Source organism: Otolemur garnettii, unplaced genomic scaffold (genome assembly GCF_000181295.1).
Source record: "Otolemur garnettii isolate 467f Iridium unplaced genomic scaffold, OtoGar3 scaffold00005, whole genome shotgun sequence".
NCBI lineage: Eukaryota > Metazoa > Chordata > Mammalia > Primates > Galagidae > Otolemur > Otolemur garnettii.
The window spans coordinates 19,693,202-19,717,233 of NW_003852400.1; the positions used below are offsets into that span (position 1 = coordinate 19,693,202).

At 37.4% G+C, this 24,032-nt stretch overlaps 1 protein-coding gene across 1 annotated transcript in view; it reads left to right on the forward strand.

Annotated features, from left to right (window-relative positions):
* The window catches only part of AKAP9 (A-kinase anchoring protein 9), a 171,481-nt gene that overhangs the window by 115,262 nt on the left and 32,187 nt on the right, over positions 1–24,032 (forward strand). Inside the window, exons 24-33 of the mRNA XM_023507496.1 lie at positions 575–787; positions 3,091–3,323; positions 4,240–4,359; positions 8,817–8,993; positions 9,849–9,947; positions 14,329–14,481; positions 14,826–15,005; positions 16,418–17,491; positions 18,995–19,135; positions 19,885–20,370. Of these exons, the coding sequence (XP_023363264.1) occupies positions 575–787; positions 3,091–3,323; positions 4,240–4,359; positions 8,817–8,993; positions 9,849–9,947; positions 14,329–14,481; positions 14,826–15,005; positions 16,418–17,491; positions 18,995–19,135; positions 19,885–20,370 (2,876 nt within the window). The remainder of the gene's footprint in view (positions 1–574; positions 788–3,090; positions 3,324–4,239; positions 4,360–8,816; positions 8,994–9,848; positions 9,948–14,328; positions 14,482–14,825; positions 15,006–16,417; positions 17,492–18,994; positions 19,136–19,884; positions 20,371–24,032) is intronic.

A 24,032-nucleotide genomic window follows, 5' to 3' on the forward strand; every position in this document is an offset into this window, starting at 1 on the left:
TGAGATTGTGTCTCAAAAAATAAATTGCTTAAGGGCACCATTATATGGCAGTTTTAGGCCTTAAACCTCTAATGCCCTATGCTCCAAATTCACCCCTGCTGTTGTGTACATTGGCCTTCTAAAATTACTTAAAATACCAACTTCTCTGGTATATTTAAAATGTGATTCCACTTACAAGTATCTAATTTATATTTAGTTTTTAGGAATGTATATGTTTGTATCTGTTTTAAAAAGTGAGTGATACCTACACAATGTGGTACTTTAGTATAGCAAAGTACTAGAAAGTTCAGAGAAATTTCGTATTTATGCACAATGATTAACAAGAAATATCTGTGTTGAACATACCATATTAAAGGTTAGTAGGGTGGTACCTGTGGCTCAAAGGGTAGGGCGCCGGCCCCATATGCCAGAGGTGGCAGGTTCAAACCCAGCCCTGGCCAAAACTGCAAAAAAAAAAAAATGTTAGTAGTTGCTGTTACCAGTAGCACATTCATTGAAGACTTTCAATAGGTTGGAATGATTTGTATTAAAATCTAATGGTTAATGAAATGACTGTGTTAATTCTGTTTTTTAGGTGTCATTGATGGCTATGCAGATGAAAAAACTCTTTTTGAAAGGCAAATTCAGGAAAAAACTGACATAATAGATCGTCTGGAGCAGGAGTTGTTGTGTGCTGGTAATAGATTAGAAGAACTGGAAGCAGAGCGGCAGCAGATCCAAGAAGAAAGAGAATTATTGTCCAGACAAAAGGAGGCTATGAAGGCAGAGGCAGGCCCAGTTGAACAACGTATGTATTTTCAGAACTCGTATGAAACATTTCTCCAATTTTATTTATATTCTTTCAAAGTCCAGGGTGGCTGTTTTTCCTCCTTCATTGCCATTATTCATGTATTTTATATAGAGATTTTTTAATTATCAGAAAATCTACCTTATAGGTAAATGTTTTATTAGCCAACCATGTGCAATGGTGACTTTTTTAGTAGAGACAGGCTCTCGCTCTTGCTCACACGGTCTTGAACTCCTGAGCTCAAAGAGTCTACCCGCCTCCATGCCCCAGAGTGCTAGGATTATAGGTGTAAGGCTCCACACCGGCCTATAATGATGGAACTTTAAACCCTGTTTATGATGCCCTCTCACTTTCCTGTTGCATATGCAGTTAGAATTATGTGTTTTCACTGACTTTATCCGTTTAGAAATACAACATAACATTTTTGGAGTGTGGTGAAGATTTTTCCTGATTGCTCAAATTAGTTTAACATAAGTTTAGAATTGGAATTTTTAAATGTGGAAAGAATATACATTATACATGTAAAATATGCCGGAAATGTAACTTCTCTAAATGTTACCAATGGTAATAATCAGTGACTTCAACTTTTGCTTTTTGAGGGTGCGCGTGCGTGCGTGTTGTGAATGCTATCCTATTTTAGGAAATGGAAGACATATAAATTTTTGTTGTATCTTTTTTCTTTTTTTTTTTTTTTTCCCTGTTCTCCTAGGACTGGTTGATGCTGCAGTTGATGCAGCACCTGGAGCAGGTGTGTGTACACAGTTGCATGGCCAGTCCTTGGGTGGGAGACTTACAACTCCAAAGTATGGGTGACCCCTGGATTTTCAACCACTAACATATCTCTAATTTTGCATTTTTGCTGTTGTGTTTCATACTTACAGTTTTCCTCTTTAACAACAAAAGGCTTCTCTTACAATAAAAGTACATATGTATTTTTATGTGAAATTAACAGCTGAGATTCATAATGACCATCATCTTAAAATAGTGACCATAGTGACCATTTTGATTTTAAGTTGTTTAAAAAACTTTCTTTCAAAAATATATTAAACTGTTCTTATCTATAAGTTTTCAAAAAGCTGTTTCTTAATTAGGGAGTAATAAAATGATGGTAGCAAAAGGATTAGTGAAATTTAGTAAGAGGCTTTCTGGTTGATTTGCCTTTGTATTACCATGTAATATCAGTATTGTTTTAGAAGAAAAGCTGTTTTCTATAGATCTTAGTCCTGAGTACCAAGTTGGAACAGCAATTAGCATGAACACTCTAGGGATTTCTTTTTTTTTATTTTTTGTTGTTGTTGTAGAGACAGGAGGTCCCACTCTGGCTCAGGCTGGTCTCAAACCTCTGAGCTCAGGGCAATCCACCTGCCTCGGCCTCCCAGAGTGTTAGGATTATAGGTGTTAGCCACCACACCAAATCAGTAGAGATTTTTTTTTTCCATTTTCTTCATTAGAAGATTTTTTTTTTTGCTATATATACTTCATTATTGTATTATTAATAATAGCTAACACATAATACTTACCGTACCCTAGGCACTGTTCTTTACATACATTAACTCATTAAATCCCAAAGTAACTTAAAGAGATCAGTAATACTATCTTCAGTTTATATATAAAAAAAAATTGATGGACGTCACGTTAAGTGGCACATGCATGATAATTGGTAGAGCTAGGATTTGAACCTCGCAGTCTGCTCTTGAGCACTGCACCACACTTTATCCACGTGGGTTTCCTTGGTGCACATACGTGTGAGCATGCAGAGCAGCTTAGGAATTTGGACCTAATAAGGAGTAAGACTAACAGACATTCTGCCTATAGTTGTATTTCTTTTCTGTAACTCTTACTTACCTTGGTTAAAGATTTACGATGTTTGATCTTCATGTGTGTTATATATGTATATAAAATTGACTTTATGGGTTTGGAATGACTGCTTTATGCCTGAGGTGAAGAAATGGTGAGTTTTTCCTATGCTCGAATTTAATTGGACTTTGTTTCTTTCCTGATAATAAAACTAGACTTTTTGTCATTTGCTATGTTATTTTCACAAAGAATATTATTTTTAGTGACAGGATATATTCTCTTTTGTTAACACTGTATAATTTTACTTATGCTACTTTGTTTACTTATGTAGGAATATGTTGAGATATTTTGATATTTTCATAAGATAAATACTTTATGTATATTTAAAGTAATTCACGTTCTATTTCATAAAGGTAAAATTTTGATTTTGGTAGTTATGGCTGATTGAATTATCTTAACATCACCAACTGTGATGTAACTCAGGATACTTTTGCATCTATAAACAGAATTACTACAGGAGACAGAAAAACTAATGAAGGAAAAACTAGAAGTACAGTGTCAAGCTGAAAAAGTGCGTGATGACCTTCAAAAGCAAGTGAAAGCTCTAGAAATAGATGTTGAGGAACAAGTCAGTAGGTTTATAGAGCTGGAACAAGAAAAAAATGCGGAACTGATGGACTTACGACAGCAAAATCAAGCACTGGAAAAGCAGTTAGAAAAAATGAGAAAATTTTTAGATGTAAGTATTCTTAACTTAAATATTGATTTTCCTCAGTGGAATGTTACTTGCTACTATTATGGGCTGTGAATTTTAAATTATCAAGACTCTTTAATATTTTACTTATGTGTATTCTACCAATTGATCAAAAAATATTCAATTTAAAATTCCATTAATTTTTATCATACAGCAATCAGAATTAATATCAGTAGAGCTAAATAAATTATCCACAAGCCCTACCAGTTAGCCTTTCCAAAATCAGAGTTAAGAAGCTAATCCTAAAAAAAAAAAAGAGGCAGCAGCAGCATATCCTAGTGTTTCATGTAAGCAGTAGCCAAAGCTGGTGGGAATTCCAAGAGCCAGTTGGCCACTGCTGCTTCAGCCTAAAAAGATACCTGCAGGTAACAACGTGGTGGTTGGAAGTAGGAGACTAGACCAGTAGCCATGCTGCCATTACTGTCTTCCCATCTTCCTTTGAGGTTTTATTTAAGAATGATAATCTCTTCACAGATCAGAGAATCAGATTCTTACACATTTTATAATTTTAGGTATACACATAGATTAGGATTTTAAAAATTGACTTACCAAATTATTTATTTTAGTTATTTTGTTTAACCACTAAATTAACAGTGGAATTCCTTCTTTGTTCCAACAGTTGAATTCAGGTTAAGGTGAATTTTTTTTTTTATTCTTCATTTAACGATAATTAAATAAAAAAGAAATGTTATTTCAGATAGTAGTTATATACTTAATGTTTGTAGAGGAGCCCAAATAGGCTACATATCATACCAAAAAAGTTATCTTTTTAAACCTTGGGGTATTCTATGATCTTCAGTCCTTTGTCTTCAAACAAAACTAACCTACCACTAAAGGGGAAGTAAGAGAATTAAAAGCTTCACTAAATGTTGTTTCTTCCGTTGCTGTTATTAAACTTCAGGAGCAAGCCATTGACCGAGAACACGAGAGAGATGTATTCCAACAGGAAATTCAGAAATTAGAACAGCAACTGAAGGTTGTACCTCGATTCCAGCCTATCAACGAACATCAAACTAGAGAGGTAAGAACTTAACTTGACCTTGTCTACCATACAGTGATTTGTATCTTGAGTACAAAATAAGATGCACATTACAAAAAACATAAGAGTGATTTATTTTTATTATACATAAATCTTTAAAATCAGAAAATTAAATGTTACTTAAAACACAAGAAAGTCATTAATCCTAAAAATTGTTGGTATTGAAATCTGGAATCAGTCTCATTTGCCTATATCTGCTAGTATTGCCCAATTAAATAAACTTTCCTGCCTGTTTCTGTATTCCCATTCTCAACAAGACTGATCAAAAGTGTTATCTGTATTCACTCTCTACTGTCCTGTCCTATCCTGTGCTCGGTCTACTCCACTGAAGTTTCCAAGTGCTGTATTTCAGTGGGATTTAATATTTCTACTCCATTTAAAGTGTTCTTGTGAAGGTTTGCAGAGAACCTTGATACATGGCTGTATCAAATAATCACCTTAAATGTTCATCTTAACCATTCAGAACCATGTATTACAGCCTTCTTCCAGAATACTTTCTGCTCTTGGCTTCTGTGACATGTCTGTTCCACCTGTGTCCCCTTATACTTTATCAGTAAATTCTGTACTTCTATATCTTCTTGCTGAGACTCAGAATTTATCCTTGACTCCTCTCTTTTTCCTCAGCCCCTCCTTCCAAACCATTGGTGGGTCAGCTTGCACTGCACCTTTCTGTTGTTGCTACCTCGTTCACCCACCAAACCCTAGTTATCATCATTGTTTCCAAGCCATTGTGATGACCTCCTGACTAGTCTCTTTGCTTCTTTTTCACCCTAATTGTCCATTTTCCTCATGTAGAAACATAGTCAGAACTTTGTATTTACCAAATGAATGCAACATGAATGAGTTAAGATTCATTGTATAAACTCCTAATGATGGCTTATCATGATAAAGACATTGTGCTTGGGGTAAGGCGATCTCAGTTTCGAACATGATTCTGCTGTTTACCAAACATGTGGCAGTGACTAAGTCTCTTTGTCTCTCGAATCTCTGTTTCTTCATTTCTGAGAGGGAGACTGTAATAGCACCCTTCTCATTGAAGTATTGGCCTGCCACATAGTGAACACTTACAGTTAGTATTATTTCTGAAAACAACTTTTTATTTCTAATATAATTTCTTTTTTTTTTTTAATCTTTTTTTTTTTTTTGAGACAGGAGCCTCAAGCTGTCCCCCTGGGTAGAGTGCTGTGGCATCACAGCTCACAGCAACCTCCAACTCCCGGGCTCAAGCGAGTCTCCTGCCTCAGCCTCCCAAGTAGCTGGGACCACAGGCGCCCACTATAACACCCGGCGATTTTTGGTTGCAGCCATCATTGTTGTTTGGCAGGCCCATGTTGGATTCAAACCCACCACCTTGGATGTATGTGGTTGGCACCTTAGCCACTTGAGCCACAGGCGCCGAGCCTCTAATATAATTTTTATGCACTTTACTGGATTTTATTTCTCTTAAAGAGTTCCAAACACCTATAAACTCACTATAATAATTTTTTTTTTAAGAGACAGAGTCTAACTTTATCAACCTCAGTAGAGTGCTGTGGCATCACAGCTCACAGCAACATCCAGCTCCTAGGCTTAGGCACTTCTCTTGCCTCAGCCTCCCGAGTAGCTGGGACTACAGGCGCCTGCTACAATGCCCAGCTATTTTTTGTTACAGTTTGGCCAGGGCCAGGGCCAGTTCTGAACCTGCCAACCTCGGCATATAGGGCCAGCGCCCTACCCACTGAGCCACAGGTGCTGCCCCAACACTATAATAAAATTTTATTCACTAGAGTAGTAGGAAAGTTTATCAGTTTCCACAGAGTTTAGTTCTAGCCCTTATTCCTAACAAACATACACACTTGTAGAAAATAATCATTAGTTTGTCAAACTCAAAAGAACATTTAAACTCTAGAACTTACGGCCTGGCACAGTGGCTCACACCTGTAATCCCAGTACCCTGGGAGGCCAAGGTGGGTGGATTGCCTGAGCTCATAGGTTCAAGACCAGCCTGAGCCAGAGCAAGACGCTATCTCTAAAAATAGGAAAGTGTTGTGGTGGGCACCTGTAGTCCCAGTTATTCAAAAGGCTGAGACAAGAGAATTGCTTAAGCCCAGGAGTTTGAGGTTGCTATGAGCTATAATGCACAGCACTCTACCAAGGGTGACAAAGTAAGGCTCTGCCTCAAAAAAATAAAAATAAATAAATAAACTCTAAAACTTAGAGTGTCACATTGTATGGTTTTCTTATATTTGAAAAGGTTGTCCTGCCCATTCATGAAATTTTAAGAGACTAGTAAGGATGTGCATGTCTGATGCTTTTCCAAGATTTTGGGTTTTTGTTTGTTTTCTCTCTTATCTTGCCAGATCTGATTCCTGGCTTCTCAAGAACTATAAATTCTAACTAATTATATATTGTGCTGGTTTTTTGTACCTGTTTTATTGCCTTTGCTCTTGACCTTACTCCCAAATCTTAATTAATCTGTTATTGTTAAAATTTCTTCTTAATAGCTTTATTACTGTTATCCTTAACCTTCTAATATTCTTGCAGTTTTTTAATGTTCTGAGGAATCATTGTAATTTGTAGGAATTCTCTCTTGAGTATTTCACTGGCAAAAGGTAGAATTCCTTTTATTTCTTACCATCATACCTTTTTTTCCTTTTGAGACAAAGTCTCATTATGTCACCCTCGGTAGAGTGCCACAGTGTTACAGCTCACAGCAACCTCAAACTCTTGGGCTCAAGCGATTCTCTTGCCTCAGCCTCCCAAGTAGCTGGAACGACAGGCGCCTATCACAACACCCAGCTATTTTTAGAGATAGGGGTCTCACTCTTGCTCAAGCTGGTCTCAAACCCGCGAGCTCGAGCAATCCACCCATATCAGCCTCCCAAGTGCTAAGAGTACAGGCATGAGCTGCCATGCCCAGCCTCACATGCTTTTTATTTGAAGTAAACTTTCTCTCCTCACTTGATCTGAACTAATCTCTTAAATTATTACTAATCTTTCTATTCTTCACATCACAAAACCATTCACTAGAAGGGATCTGCATACCAGCGTTAGGGAATATGTCTTAGAGAGCTTCGCTTATTTTGGGTAGAGGAAAAAACAAGACTAGCAAGACACTTAGGGAGGCTCTCAAGGTACACAGATGCTTCTCGCCACCCTGCATTCTCATCTCTAGTCTGAGCTGATGGAATGTACAGGTGTAAAAAGTGACTGTTACGAAATTATAATCCATAAAAGGTTTTCTATATCAGTTTATCTCATGGAAGAGTAAGGAAAAGTAGTGTGCAAATTTGTCTTCTTTATTAGGTCTTAGTGTGACTGTGTCATTAGACAATTCAACATACTAAAAATGTGTTTTTCCCTTCTTTCTAGACAGAGAAAGTGTTAGTCTCAAGAGAAAGAACTTTTTTTTTTTGAGGTGGCTTCTCTTTCTTATCACCCACACTGGAGAACAGTGGGCTCATTATAGCTCACTGCAACCTCCAAACTCCTAGACTCAAGGGACCTCCCCGCCTTGGCCCCCTAAAGTGCTAGGATCACAGGCCTGAGCCCCAACACCTGACCTGAGAAAGAACTTTAAGGATTGTGTGAAAACAATTTATGTCTTTTTTACTAATGTTGCTTTTTTACTAGAGTTGCCAAGTTTTATCAACTTGGAAAATGTCACCTTGTTGTAGACAATAGTTCTTATCCTTAAAAAAATTAAATTAGGATAACATTTAAAAATACTTTCTAGAAAAAATGCCTTTCGAAATGAAAATAGATACATCTTATACAGGTTAACTATCCTTTATTTCAAATGCTTGGGACGAGAAGTGCTTCTGGTTTTGGATTTTGTAATGTTTGCATAACATTTACCAGTGCCACATTCCTAATCTGAAATCAAAAATGCTTTAATGAGCATTTCATTTGGACATCATATCAGCACTCAGAAAGTTTTAGATTTTGAGCCAGGCATGGTGACCTATGCAACTGTAACCCCAGCTACTTAGGAGGCTGAGGCAGGAAGATCACTTGATCCCACTAGATCACGCTAAGACCTAATAAAGAAGACAAATTTGCATACTACTTTTTCTTACTCTTCCATGAGACCTTTAAAAATGACCTTTAAAATCTTTTATGGATTATAATTTGATAATAGTCACTTTTTACATCTATACATTCCATCAGCTCAAAAGAGATGAGAATGCAGGGCAGTAAGGAGCATCTGTGTACCGTGAGGCTGTAGTGAATGCACTGTGATGGCACCTGTGAATAGCCAAGCTGCGCTCCATGTGAATAGCCTGTGGGTAGCCCCTGCACTCTGATCTACCTGGGGCAGCATAGCAAGACTTCATCTCTACAAAGTTTCATTTTAGAGTGTTTCAGATTTCAGAGATCTGAAATTAGGAATACTCAACTTGTAGTTAGGAGCTTGCTAAATTTTGTTTTAATTATAATTTTTGCTTCATATATTTCAGGTGGAACAGTTAACAAATCATCTGAAAGAAAAAACAGACAAGTGCAGTGAGCTTTTGCTCTCTAAAGAGCAGCTTCAAAGGGACATACAAGAGCGAAATGAAGAAATTGAGAAACTGGAGTTCAGAGTAAGGGAACTGGAGCAAGCCTTACTCGTTAGTGCAGACACTTTTCAAAAGGTATGGCTTCTTATTTGGGCAAATTAAGGGTTTTAATCAAGATTACCTCAGGCTCGGCGCCTATGGCTCAAGCGGCTAAGGCACCAGCCACATACACCTAAGGTGGCAGGTTCGAATCCCGAGCCTGGTCCCGCCAAACAACAATGATGGCTGCAAACAAAAAATAGCCGGGCGTTGTGGCGGGCGCCTGTAGCCCCAGCTACTTGGGAGGCTGAGGCAGGAGATTCTCTTGAGCCCAGGAGTTGGAGGTTGCTGTGAGCGTGATGCCATGGCACTCTACCCAGGGGGATAGCTTGAGGCTCCGTCTAAAAAAAAAAAAAAAAAAGATTACCTCAGTTACTCAAACATCAGTTCTTTTAAAGAAAAAATTATTGAGTTCTTGATATTAATATGTAAAATATGAAGTATATATCTTTCTCTTTGTTAACATCATAATCATTTCTGTTTGGTTTTATTTCCAAAAGTTGCTTACATATCTTAGTCCTGAGAAAGGAAGGTTAGTTGAACCAGGAGTAGTAATTACTCTTTTAATCATCAATAATAGAATAGTGAATAATGGACACCAGTTTAGCCTGATGCTGTACCCTAAGCTAAGCAGTAGCACAGTCCATCACCATTGTGTGTCAGAAAGCAAAAATGAATAAAATAAGAGCAAGAAAAGAAAACTTGGGAAGGGGATAGAAAGGAGATTTCTGTGTGAATTTACGCATTCAGAACTGAATATCTGTAATTTTTGGATTATTCACTAATGTAGATTTTCTACTCCTAATTAAAGAGAATTGCTGCTTATACCCAAAAAAGGTATAATCAAAATTTAATGTTTAACAATTTGAGAACATTTTTATATATTTAAAGGCAGAGGACCAAAAACAGTTTGGAGCTGCTAAAGCAGAATTGTCACTGGAAGTACAATTGCAGGCCGAACGAGATGCCATAGACAGAAAGGAAAAAGAGGTAAGAAGTTTATTTTTAAATGACAAAATGTAGTTTCAAATATTTTAAATCAGTTACCTGAAAGTAGTCATTTGAATGAAATGGAGTGTGTGATCTAAAACCAGAGTTCATGCTGTTTCTCAGCTCAGTAAATTGACCTGGAAGGCAGTCAACATGTGAGCAACTAAGTGTAAAGTCCTTGAAGCAGGAAGTTTAGAGGGGCAGAAATAGGGCCAATTTAGCAGGTAGCTGTGAAGAGCAGGGCAGAAAAGTATAGTAATGTTAGGACAAAGGGGTCTTTCTTTTCTACTAACCATGGCATGAACATTGAGTTGCCACTTTGCTGCATTTTGTTTGTTTGTTTGTTTTTAAAGTTGTATTGCCCTGGGAGATTATGGTGCTGTTTTACAATATAATAAATGCATTCCTTTTTCTTGTTTTTTTTTGAGACAGAGTCTCACTATGTCACTCTCGGTAGAGTGTCATGGCGTCATAGCTCACAACAACCTCAAACTCTTAGATTTAAGCAATTTTCTTGCCTTAGCCTCCCAAGCAGCTGGGACTACAGGTGCCTGCCACAACGCCCAGCTATAATAAATGTATTCTTAAAACAAGAGATTAATAGTAAAGTATTATATAAAGTTCTCCTGTATTTCTCTACTCTTTCCCTTCCTAAAAAAGAAAAATCTACATTTAGGACAGTGGTAATTTCAACTTTCTAAATAATTTATGATTTATTTAAGCTTTTGTCTACTAATAGTTTTTCTAAAACAAATTATAATACAACATTGTCTAGCTATGTCATATTGTTAAAATTTACATAAAATAAAATTTAAAGTTTTTTTTTTAATTTAAAGTTTTTTTAAATTATATCTTTGGCTATTAATACTCAGGATAATTTTATATCTATACTTTTTTTTTCAGTCACAGTCTCACTTGTCACCCCCAGTTGAGTGTCATGGTGTTATAGCTCATAACAACCTCAAACTTTTGCGCTCAAGTGATTCTCTTGCCTCAGCCTCCCAAGTAGCTAGGACTACAGGCGCCTGCCACATCTGGCTGATTTTAGAGACAGAGTCTTGCTCAGGCTGGTCTCAAACTCCTGTCCTGAAGTGATTCTCCAGCCTCAGCCTCCTAAAGTGCTTGGATGATAGGCGTGAGCCACTGGGTGCAGATCCTATATGTTATTCTATTTAAGATACTTTCCACTACTCTCAGAGCCTACATTTTTATAGGTCTTTTTTTAAAAAAAAAATCTTCCTCTGTCATGTAGGCTGGAGCAGTGACATAATCACAGGTCACTGAAACCTGGGCCCAAGCAGTCCCTCTGCCTCAGTCCCCCAAGTACCTGGGACTGCAGGTTTGTGCTCCCAGGCTAATTTTTTAATTTTTTTTAATTTTTTGTGCAGACAGGATCTCATATGTTGCCCAAGCTGGTTGCAAACTCCTGGCCTCAGGTGATTCTCCCACCTCATCTTCTTAAAGTGGTAGGATTACAGGCATGAGATACCACACTTGGCCTATGAAATATTTTTTCATTTATTTAGTTTAAGAATATTTAGAAATGGAAGGTGAATAAAAAGAGAAGAAAACTTTAAAAGAAAGGAGTTTGGGGATTATAGGAGAAAGGGATTAATGGAGAAAAAAATGGAAGTATTTCTTTTAGAAAAAGATACAAAAGATTTTAGCTCTTTACAGAGCTAATGAAATCTTACTTGCGGGTAGCAATGATAGTAGTTAATTTTGTTGAGGGCTGTTATACTGCAGAGTGCTAAGTGTTTTAAATGCCTTAATACCATTAATCCTTACAATTTTCCCTGGGACAAGCTGTATTTTTCTCCAGTTTGCAGATGTATAAACTGAGTCTTAAGAGAAGTTATGTATCTTGCTCATGGCCACACACTAAGTGGTTGAGCAAGAATTCTTCTCGTGTTTCCCTGAGGGTGAAGCCCTGTGATACTACTGCCAAAGCACTGGGGCCTGTTACATCTTGTCAGTAAGAAGTATTTAAGACTACCATGCAACACTTATTAAACTCTTAACACATGAGAGAACTGGTGTCCAGTACTGGACTTCAAGGAATTCACTATCTAATTAAGGAGACAGATGGATTTGAAAGAGTAAAAAATTCTTTTACAAAAAGAAAACACAAATAGGTTAGGTACAAATTAATAAAATCCAAATAAATTTAACAACAGAAAAACAATAGTTACCAGTTTCTAGTTTCAAACTTTAATAATAGTGTTCTGGTATTGGGTTGTTACGAACTCACTAATAAGAGAGCCGGAACTACATTGGAGTCTGGCTGAATAGGATGGCCCTACAGCATCATCAGTTTAGGAATTGAAATGTCTGATTTGAAGCCTCAACTTCAGCTTCCTAGGACAAGAAAGTTAGTGCTTTCAGCTAGGGCTTCTCTAACTTGAATGTGCTTACGAATATCTTGGGGATTTTGTTAAAATACAAGTCTAGGGTGTGACATGACATGCTACACCTCTAACCTCATCCTGTGTGGTACCAGGTCTGTCCCACAAATCACTGAGTAGTGAATGAGGCATTAGATTCCAGAACTAGGAATTTGGTCATAAATTGTTGTATTAAAAAAACAAGTAAATGGCACATGAGATTGGGTAGCAATTTTGAACTTAAATAACTATGTATGTGTTGATTTTAAAATAATACCTGGTCATCACAAGTACTTGTGGAAAGATAAAGAAGATTGGAAATACTATGATGTTAGATAGCTTTGAAGAAAATACAGTCATTATAGTGTTCAGCAACCTGATAATTATATATATGCATAACCACTAAATGTATTTCAGTGTTTACTGAGTTTAATACCAGTATGACAGCAAAATTTTTAAATGTTTCATCTCAGACATTAGTTATTAGAAACAGGATAAATGATAGTTTAGAACAGAAGTCTCTAGAAGTAATCTTCCCAAGGTCAAAAGCTGGCTCTACCATATACTAGCTATGTGACCTCAAGGCAAGTTAGTCCTCTGTGATTCTCTTCCTCATCTCTAAAGATGGCATTGTCATAGGACACATCTCATAGGGTTTTAAGAAAATAATATGTATAAAGCACTTTGTACATTGCTTAGCAGTAAATTGGAATGGCTATTACTACTAGTATTGATATTATTTCTAAGAAATTTTAAGCTACCTGATTCTCAAGGTCTTGCCTTGTCAGTGCTATAATATTCTGATTTTGTAATATGTCAACAGATGATTAGCATCTGCCCTCTTTCAGTTCTAAATGAGGCTCTAAATGATTTATAGGCTGCTCTCTGAGCTAGCTGCCACTAAATGCTTGTATCTTAGGTTGCTTTTGAATCATCAAGTAAGTGCATATTGAGAAATCCATTCATTTAGTATTTATTAAGTAGCTGCAAACAAGTGAGCAAAATGACTGTTGCTGTCTACAATCAAAACCAATTTTGTAAATATAAAAATAACTAGTTCTTGGTGGTGCATGATGGTTCACACCTATAATCCTAGCACTTTGGAAGTCAGAGGTAGGAGAATTGCTTGTGGTCTGGAGTTTGAGACTAGACCAGACAAAAATAATAATAGTAATAATAATAGAAGAAATTAGCCAGGAGTGTAGTGTGTGTCGTCCCAGCATCCTAGCTACTTGGGAAGCTGAGGCAGGGGATCACTTGAGCCCAGGGGTTTGAGGTTGCCGTGATCTATGATCATGCCACTGCCACTGGGGAACTAAGCAAGACCCTGTTTCTTAAATTTAGAATCGAGTTCTTAGTATCTGTCATTAGTTTCAGTCTCTGTATAACTATCAATGATCACTAGCTTTGCCATTATTGACAGTCCATCCTCAGGGACTTTGATTTTCAACTAAAATTGTGTGAAGTTACTCTAAGGTTTCTGTAATTCAGACCTAAAGATCTCTTGGTTTTAGTTTCTACCTCTGCTTCCCTCTGCTTAACGACCCACATGGCACCCAAACCTGGCAGTGGGTTAACTAGATTTTACTAGACTAAATCGAACTAGTCTCACTTGATGGCTAAAATAACTGACTTAATTCTATAGTTTTTGGAGTCTTTTGATAGCAACTAAATTAAACTAAGTTTTAATATGTTGACTCTTCCCCTTCTATAACTCTTTTGCCTCATGAGAAGATATTTTAGGTAGGAATTGGCTTCTTTTATCTTTTCTCAAAAGGTCTCTGCTTTGAGTAGGATAGCTTAAGGATGTTCAGTTTGAGCATTTCTAGGACTCGCACAAGTGTACTTGGATTAGAAAAACCACATTTCTTTTATTCTCATGACTCAAATATTTTAAGCATTTGTACTTGCAAAGTTAATAGCACTCTTCTCTCTTGATAATTATTTGTGTAACAAATAATAATTTTTTCTCTCTTTTGATAATTTTGATATTAAAGATCACAAACTTAGAAGAGCAATTAGAACAATTTAGAGAAGAACTGGAAAACAAGAATGAAGAAGTTCAGCAACTACACATGCAATTAGAAATACAGAAAAAGGAGTCTACTACCCGCCTACAAGAACTAGAACAAGAAAATAAATTATTCAAGGTAATTAGTTTAGAAAGCTTTTGCATATAAGTCAGTCAGTTTTGGTTCTATATAGCTTTATTAAGTATTTGCTAAGTCCAGCTGCTAAATAATACATTAATGGGCAAATAGATTTGCATGAAACTTACTTTCAGCCCAACCTAAACATTTGAATTCATCGTAAGTGAAAAATGTTGAGAGCTTTTACCAAATCTTTTTAAGGATTATAATAACCATATGATACTTGTAATTTTTATCATTTGTTCCTAATATGCACCATATCTTTTGTAAGAGTTAATTGAAAGAATGTTCTCAGAATGACATGTAATGATACATCCAACTTTAACGGTTATTTTTATCCCTAGGATGAAATGGAGAAACTGGGATTTGTTATAAAAGAATCCGATCCTATTTCTACTCAGGACCAACATGTGCTATTTGGGAAATTTGCTCAAATAATACAGGAAAAAGAGGTAGAAATTGACCAATTAAATGAGCAAACTGCAAACCTTCGGCAGCAACTTAAAAGTGCAACAGATAACAAGGTATACTCATTTACAATTGGTTATTAGCGGAAATTAATATGAGCCAGAATTTTAAAGGGCAAAATAGTTACAGTTTTCAGTTTTACACTAAGTTTAAAAACCAGGTGTAACTCTTAACTCTCTGTTAGCCATTAGTATTAATTTATAAGAAGCAAAGGTTTAGTAATCTGTGAATATTTTTATTCCTCCTAATATTGTCGTGCTGGCATTGGTGGTATAGTGGTGAGCATAGCTGCCTTCCTCTTAATATTGTCAGAGAATTTTAATGTTTTTTCTGGGAGACTCTATGACTTAGACTTCATTATATTATAATCAAATCTGTTATAAATTCTCATATCTCATATGAGTTAATTACCTTTGGACACAACTTACTATAGGCTTTAGTACTTCATCCTTTTCAATTACATTTTTTTAATGAAATGTTTACAATTTTTTTTTCAGGTTAATATGAGGGTACAGATGATTAGGTTAGATAGAGTCCAAGTTGTAGTCGTGCCCCTCATCCAGGAGTTGTGCCATATACCCATATATTGTGCATATTGAAAGCACACCAATCCCCTATTCATCTTCCTCCTTTCCCCGTCCCTCCTTTCCTTGTCCCTTCCCCCCAACTGGAGTTTAATTATGCTTTTCCTCTTATATGTGCTTGTATTTGTTCATCCTGGTTTCATATTAGAATTGAGTACATTGGATATCTGATTTTTCCATTCTTGTGATACTTTATGAGTAGACTGTTCTTCAACTTCATCCAGGTTTATATAAAAGATGTCAAGCCTCCATCTTTTTTATGACTGAATAGTATTCCATGGTATACATATACCATATTAATACATTGATGTGTTTATGGGCACTTGAGTTGCTTCCACATCTTGGCAGTTGTGAATTCAATTAAGACATATTGATATATTGAGGCCAAGGCAGGAGGATTACTTGAGGCTAGGAGTTCAAGACCAGCCTGAGCAAGAGTGAGACCCTATCTCTACAGAAAATAGAAAAATTAGCTGGATGTATTGCCACACACCTGTATTCCCAGCTACTTTGGAGGATGAGGTAGAAGGATTGCTTGAGCCAGGAATATGAACATGTAGTGAGATCACACCACTATACTCTAACCCAGGAAAACAGAGCTCAAAAAAATAAATAGAAAATAGATGTAGATATTGAGTGTTTTGCTATTAGGAAATCAGCGCCTAGAAGTCTAAGTCACTTTACATTTAACATAACTTTCTGAATGAAGTTCTGATAAGGTCTTTGTTTCATATGATGAGGGAGGTGTAGTCTGTATTGAGTTAAAGTAAGGTAGTATGTCTGAGAACTAGTAATCTGTTTAAAGTCCTGCCTAAAATAAATTAGAACTTCCAAAATATAAATACATATTTATTATGTATGTTATCTTTTTCATTAATTGATAGGTTATTGAAGAGAAAAATGACCTAATAAGGCATCTTGAAACCCAGATAGAATGTTTGTTGAGTGATCAAGAATGTTTAAAGAAAAATAGAGAAGAGGAAATAGAGCAGCTCAATGAAGTGATAGAAAAACTTCAACAGGAATTGGCAAATATTGGACAGAAAACATCAATGGATGCTAATTCTCTTCCAGAAGAAGGAGAGAGTTTAAAACATCAATTGGATATAGTTACAGCTGAAAAGCTAGCTTTGGAAAAGCACGTAGAAGCTACTAATGAAGAAATGACCTTCATGAGAAATGTACTTAAAGAAACCAATTTTAAAATGAATCAGCTAACACAAGAATTATGCAACTTAAAGAGAGAACATGAAAATATGGAGAAAGTCCAAAGTGCACCAGAGAAGAGTGTTGACATGACTATAGATGATCTGAGAAAAAGCAAGCCTGCACTGCAAGTTCTTACAGAGGATGATCCTACACTCCTAGAAAATCAGACTTACTTCAGATCTTTTGAAGAAAACAGCAAAGTTTCCATAAGTAATTTGGGGAAAAAGTTGCTACAACTTGAGAGCACTGTTAGTGCAAAGGACTTAGAACTTATCCAGTGTCACCAGCAAATAAAAGACATGCAAGAGCAAGGTCAGTCTGAAACAGAGATGCTTCAAAAGAAGATTTTAAATCTGCAGAAAATTCTTGAGGAAAAAGTAGCTGCTGCCCTTGTGAGTCAAGCCCAACTTGGGGCTGTTCAGGAATATGCAAAGTTCTGTCAGGATAGACAAGCAGTGTCATCCAAACCTGAAAGGGCAAATGACCAGAATTTAAATCAACTAACAGAAGTCGAGATTGGGTCAGATGTATCAGCGTTAACCTTGAGAATATCAGAATTAGAAAGCCAAGTGGTTGAAATGAGCTCTAGTTTGATTTTAGAAAAAGAACACATAGAGATGGCACAGAAAAATGCTTTGGAAAAAGAAAAGAAGCTGCTAGAACTACAGAAGCTGTTGGAGGAGAGTGAGAAAAAACAGGAAGAGAAAGAAAGAAAAAGAAGCCCTCAAGGAGATTTTGAAGTTCTCAAGGTTAGTTTCTTACTTTATTTTTTGCCTGTAATCCCTCAAACTCTTTCCTTTATTCTTTAAACTGACTGCTTATTTATTAAATTAAACGTAGTGTCCTATTTACATCTAAGAATTTATACCAAAGGATTTTTTGTAAAAATACATTGTTGTGAACGAAAAACTTTAGGCAAACTATGAATAATTTTAAATAAATTTATTTGAGCAAAGAACAATTTATGAATTGGGCAGCGCTCAAAACCAGAAGAGTTTCCCAAACCTCTGCTTTACACTAGAGGACAGTGGGTATTTACTGACAGACCTCTTAAGTAAAGTACAGAGATAGCTCGATTTGTTACCACTAAATGTCTCCTTTGGTTGGACATGCTCTGATCAGTTAGCTGCTTGGGAATGGCTGAGAATTGAAAACAGCCATTTTCAATTTGGTTACCCACTCCTAAGTCAGATCACAGTTTCTTACATAAGAACTCAAGGTATAGAGGCAGTCTCAGGCCAAACTTAACAACACTGTGCAGTAACCTTATTATCACTAGAATAATGGATGTTGGCTATGTTTTGTGGTCTTCAAACATGGTACTTATTTCATCGTCCTTAGCAGTCTGCAGAAACACAGAAACATTAAGTTTAGCAAATGTCCTCTAGGACTTGTATGGGATTTTTTCCCTTAATTTCCTTATTATGTGCATGTTATGTTATCACTCCTTTAAAGTAATAAAAAGTATCAAAATATGTTATTATTGACGAAGATTACAGACTGACTTTGGAGAAAAAAATATATTAGTAACTAATGAATTAATGTGTGGGTGACAGATTTTCCTTTTACAAATTTTTTACCTTATAATAAGAGTTCGTCCTTTTTTGGGTAAAAATTTGTATTTGACCTCTGTAAGTATACTTATGTATATACCTACAATTGTAGTTATTTCTTAGCATATAACAGATGTGACAAAGGTATTTTTTTAATGCTCACTTTGTACATTTGTAGTTTTGAATATTAAAAGTATGGTCTTACCTAAACACAAGGCAATTACTAAGTCACAGTTCTTTAATTCCATTTACTAGACTTTTTCCTCTTAGCTCATTTGAACTACAAATTACAAGTAATGAACTTATAATTAAAATAATGTGACTTTCTACCTCTAAGAAATATCTTAATTACACCTGGTTCCTTTTGAGCAAAGTGATACAAATATGAAGCACTTTTGAATGGTCACAAAAATATTTTCCTTAATAATTCTTAAATTTTTAATATATATTAATGGCATGATTTATTTTTAATTTACTGAAAAACCTCATTCTTTTCTCAAGGAGAGAATCATTATCTCAAGAATATGAGGTGATGATTCAGAAAAACATTTCCTATTTGTTGGAAGAACTTTGATCATTGCAACCCCTTTTATTTGTAAGCGGTCACTCCTGGGAAAGTTTTATTAGATTATAGAAGTGCCTTGAATGTACCCATATTTTTTTAAATGATGTGTTTTGTATGTTTTCACAACCTTTCAGACAACTACTGAGCTAATTAATACCAGTGAAAAAAGTGGATTTGCGGGAGAACTTGAGGTTCTTAAAGCCGAATCAGTGGCTACCAAAGAAGAACTTGCCAGTTACAAAGAAAAGGCAGAAAAACTTCAAGAAGAGCTTTCGGTAAGAAAAGTAATAAAGCTCCTAATTCACTTATTCCTGTTTATCTCGATTTCATTGCAAAGCATGTTCTCTTCTCTACAAACAAACCCAGATCTATAATTGAAAAGCTACATAAAATCTTTTGTAGATTCAATGAAAAATCCCAGTGTTATGAATTGCTTTACCACCATCTTCTTGCTTGATTTTCTGGCAATCTTTCTTAGGAGGATACTTTTAATCTCTAGTCTGTTAATGAAGGAGAAAAGAGAACCAAAAGTAGAAAGTGATAAGGTTATTTTACTTCTATAATCTGTGACCATGCATACATACCATTACAGATGAGTGTGTATCTGAAATGTTTTTCCTAGTATTCTAAGGAAAGTGAACATAATACTACAAATTGTACTTTCCCCCTGCCTTTAAATTTGACTTTTTTTTTTTGACATAGAGTCTCATTATGTCACAGTTGAGTGCTGTGGCATCACAGCTCACAGAAACCTCAAACTCTTGGGTGTAAGCGATTCTCATGCCTCAACCTCCCAAGTAGCTGGGACTGCAAGTGCCTGCTACAAACACACAGCTATTTTTTAGAGACAGGGTCTTGCTCTGGCTCAGGCTGGTCTTGAACTCCTTAGCTCAGGCAATCCACCCACCTGGGCCTCCCAGAGTGCTGGGATTATAGGTGTGAGCCATCACACCCAGCCTAATTTGACATTAAATATGGAAAATTTTTAATTTGATTCTTTACTGTTCTATTCTTTACATTTTAGGTAAAAGAAACAAATCTGGCATCTCTTGAGAAAGATTTAAGCCAAGTTAGGGATCAACTTGCAGAGGCAGAAGAGAAGTTATCCCACTTCTTAGATAAAGAAGATGAGACTAAAGTACAAGAAAACAGAAAGGTCTACGTATTAGAGCCAATTCATATTAAAGTAGGTAAAAGCTCTGCATCCCAGACTGAGGGGAGCCCCATCAAGGTCAATAGCAGCAATCAGACTCCACAAGTTCCTGCAAGAAATGTAGGAATCCAGATTGATTTGCGGAGTGAATCTGAAGAAGTCACTGAAATCATCAGTCAGTTTACTGAAAAAATTGAGCAAATGCGAGAACTACATGCTGCTGAAATTTTGGATATGGAATCCAGACATATTTCAGAAACAGAAACCTTAAAGAGAGAACATTATGTTGCTGTTCAGTTACTGACAGAGGAATGTGCCACATTGAAAGCAGTGATACAGTGTGTGAAAACTAAAGAGGTATTTTGTTTTTATAATCGGGAGAGTTCAATATTCTGTTTTATCATTTCAGTAGATTTAGATTGTCAAGTTGAATTCCATTACATGTATGTATTTTATAGTGATGAAACCTAGGCTTTTAGTGCATTTGTCACCTGAATAGTATACATTGTACACCACAGGTGATTTTTCATCCCTTACCCCCTCCTCTAATTCCATCCAAGTCGTTGCAAAAGGTATAATTTCATTCTTTCTTATGGCTGAGTAGTGCACCACAGGGGGCACTTCGGTTGATTCTGTGTCTTTGCAATTGTGAATTGTGCTGCAGTGAAATGCGAGTGCAGATACCTTTTTGATGTAGTTTTATTTCCTTTGGCTAGATACCCAGTAGTAGGATTTCAGGATTAAATAGTTCTTTGAGAAATCTCCATACTGATTTCCATGGAGGCTGTACTAATTTATATTTCTATCAGCAGTAATAAGCATTCCCTTTTTGCTGCATCCATGCCAACATCTTTCTAATAATGGCCATTCTAATCATAGTAATGAAAAGAAACCGAGCCGCAGAGACAAAAAAGGTGGACCCCACTTTCTGGCAAAGAGTTTAGGGATTTTTCTAAATGGGCAACAGAAGCTTCTAAAGCTTGAAAATCTGCATTGAGCTGAGTGGTAAATGTTTTCATATTTGGACTGGATAATCTCAAAGCTAAAATTATGGTGCTCGTAGCTATAGAAATATTTGTAAAATTAAATACTGCATCTAAAAAAGTAAATAAAAGGGATATTACAGAAGCTATAGGAGGTGTGGCGGTGGGAACTGCAAGCAGCATTTCTGAATTTGCATAGGTATTATCTGGGGCTTCACTGGCCAAAGCTTGGACCGCGGGGATAAGAATTAACGATGGCTCTGGACTGCGGGGTATTTTCTGAATAGTGAACCAGAAGCCAGGGTCCCACCCACTAACATACAGTCTAACACCCCACGTTAAGCTTGTTTCCCATTTTGTTTCCTGCCAATTTTTCGTAGATAACTTGATAGGATTACAATTGAAATTAGAAGTGCAAATACCTGGTCCATCCCTTTGGAAGTCTATTTGTGGGTCCCTGGCTAGTCCCCATGATGCTATAGATTCACAGCCCCAGTTGTTACAATAGTATTTTTTCGCATTCCCGCAATAATGTCCATCTATGTTAGTTGAAGGGCATAAGTAAAAGTCTGTATATCTGAGTCCTTGGGCATGTACTGGCTTATGCAGCTCCAAATTGGATCTCCCTTTCTTCCATACCTGGTCCATGTGGTTCCAGTCTAGCCATAGCCAAATAGGGTGCAGAGGTCAAAATGGAAGACTGGCTGAGCGTTGGCTCTTTTATGCCACTGTCTTTGGTCATGGAGAAGATCCATGGAGCCGACACATGGGCTACTTTGGTGCCATCTTTAGTGCGGGAGAGGATCCAGTTGTAGGGGACTGGTTGGTGCTGATTGTAGTTTCCTTTTTTGCTGGTTCCTTGGTTGGTGTGGAGCAGACAGGCAAGGATGAGGAGGGAGATATGCACAGCCCGGAGTTTCAGGGGATCCCCAGTGGCTTGAAGTGCCATGTTGTAGGGATGTAGTCCTCTGTGGCCTTCTTAGTGTGGGTATAATGGATCCACACCTTCTTTGATGGCTGTTGGGGTAGTTAAAATAACAGGGTAAGGCCCTTCCCAATGTGGAGTTAAGTTTCAGGGTTATGTCTTTTTACCTATGGCCAGTCTCCTGGTTAGAGGTTGTGTAGCTGTTCCTCAGAGTTGACCGGCTGGCTGGCTTCCCAGAGATTTTTGTGCAGTTTCTGCAGGGCCTGTAAGGCATTTGCAAGTTTTTGGTTATGGATGGGGGCCAATAATTCATCAGTTAGTTTGGGGAGTATGGGGGGTGGAGTTCCACAGATTGTTTCAAAAGGAGTTAACCCTTGATGATAAGGAGTACACCAGGCTCTCAATGGGGCACAGGAGAGGAGGGCCACCCAGTTGTTGCCAGTTTCTATGTGTAATTTAAGCAAAGTTTCATATTTTTTCTAACCTGTCTTGAACTTTGAGGCCTATAGGTATAATGTAATTTTCATGTAGTGTTTAAGGCGTCCACCAGGTTTTTAAGAACCTGGGTTTATGAAGGCTGGGCCTTCATTGTCAGACCCCAGGGTGAGGGGCAAGCCGATCTTGGGGTAACGTCAGTGAGAAGGTGTTTTGCCACTGTTAAGGCTGTTTCTCTTTTGCATGGGAATGCTTCTGGCCATCCTGAGAAAGTATCAATTAAAACCAATAAGTATTTATACCCATATTAACCCAACTTGATTTCAGTGCACCCCAGAGACGTGATCCCATGTGCTGAGGCACTCAGGCAACATTTACCTTGTTACAGGGGAGGCACCTGGTGATTGTATCTTTAGTCCATTCATAGAGGCAGGAAATGTACAGGCATCTGGAGAAGAGCTGACAGTGGTTCTCTGGTGTAGCTGGTTAACAAGTTATTCCTTTGATGTTCCCAGGAAGAAGGGCAAATGAGCCTGTTCCCAAGGAGTCCGTCCCAAGGGCCTGCTGGATCTTGCCATCTGTTCTGATGAGGGTGGCAACAAGTGGTCCAAGCCCCACTGGTTTTAGGGCCCTCCTGGTGGACTTTCATTGGGGTGTCCCCGTCAGAGAGTTGCACTGTCACTGGTAGTTGGGGGCTCACTAGTCCTGGGGGGGTTGTCAGTGCCAGACCTAGGCTGTGAGACACTGTCAGGATGGCTCCAGCCAACCCAAAGGAGTCAGTGGTAGAGACCAATCAGACTTGACTCAGGAGCAGGCACTCACATTTGTACCTGTGTTTGCTAGACAGTTCACAGGTTGGCCTCTGATAGGCACAGTTATTCAGTTATTATAAGCTTCTGGGGGACTTGAAGGAGAGAAACAGAGTTCTCTTTAAGATTTTTGTCAGCGTTTGTGTCTGTGTCCTGGATGAAGTTTGAGGACAATTGTTTTTTCTAGTGTTTCAGTCCCTTGTAATAAGGGAAGTTAGAGTATCTATTTGGTGGAGTTCTCTGGGCACCTGTGCTTGGGGGAATTTTCTGGGTCCTTGTCTGCCTCGTGGCAGTTGCATTTACAGGTTTCCGATTGTGAAAAACCTGCAGGGCTACTTTTACTAACTCACTGAGATTTATGTCTTCTAACTCTCAAGTTTCTGTAGTTTCCTTTTAATATCGGGGGCTGACTGGGTGGCTATCTCTGGGTAGCTATCTTTATGGCCCGGGTGATTTCTGGGGCTTCTGGGCTAACAAGAGTGTCAACTATGTAAGCTGTGAAGGCCTTTAATAGCCTTCCTAGAAAAGCAACAGGGTTTTCAGTGGCTCCCTGAATGACTCCACTAATTTTAGTCATATTGGTAGGAGCTGTTTTAAGGTCCCAACTCAGAAGCTGGCGGTACTGTGGTAGAACCTCCTTACCTTCAGCCAAGGTATGGTCTCACGGGGGTCGGTTACTCAGGAATTGGGCCTCCAGTAAGGTGAAACTGGTGTTAGGACGTCCATCTGGACCTAAAACAGCTTTCCTGGATTCTATTTGAATGCATTTGTGTTCTTTAGTCGTGAATAAAACCTGAAGGAGTTGTTGGCAGTAGTCCCATGTGGGTTAGTAAGTGTTACAAATAATCTCAAGACTAGAAACCAGGT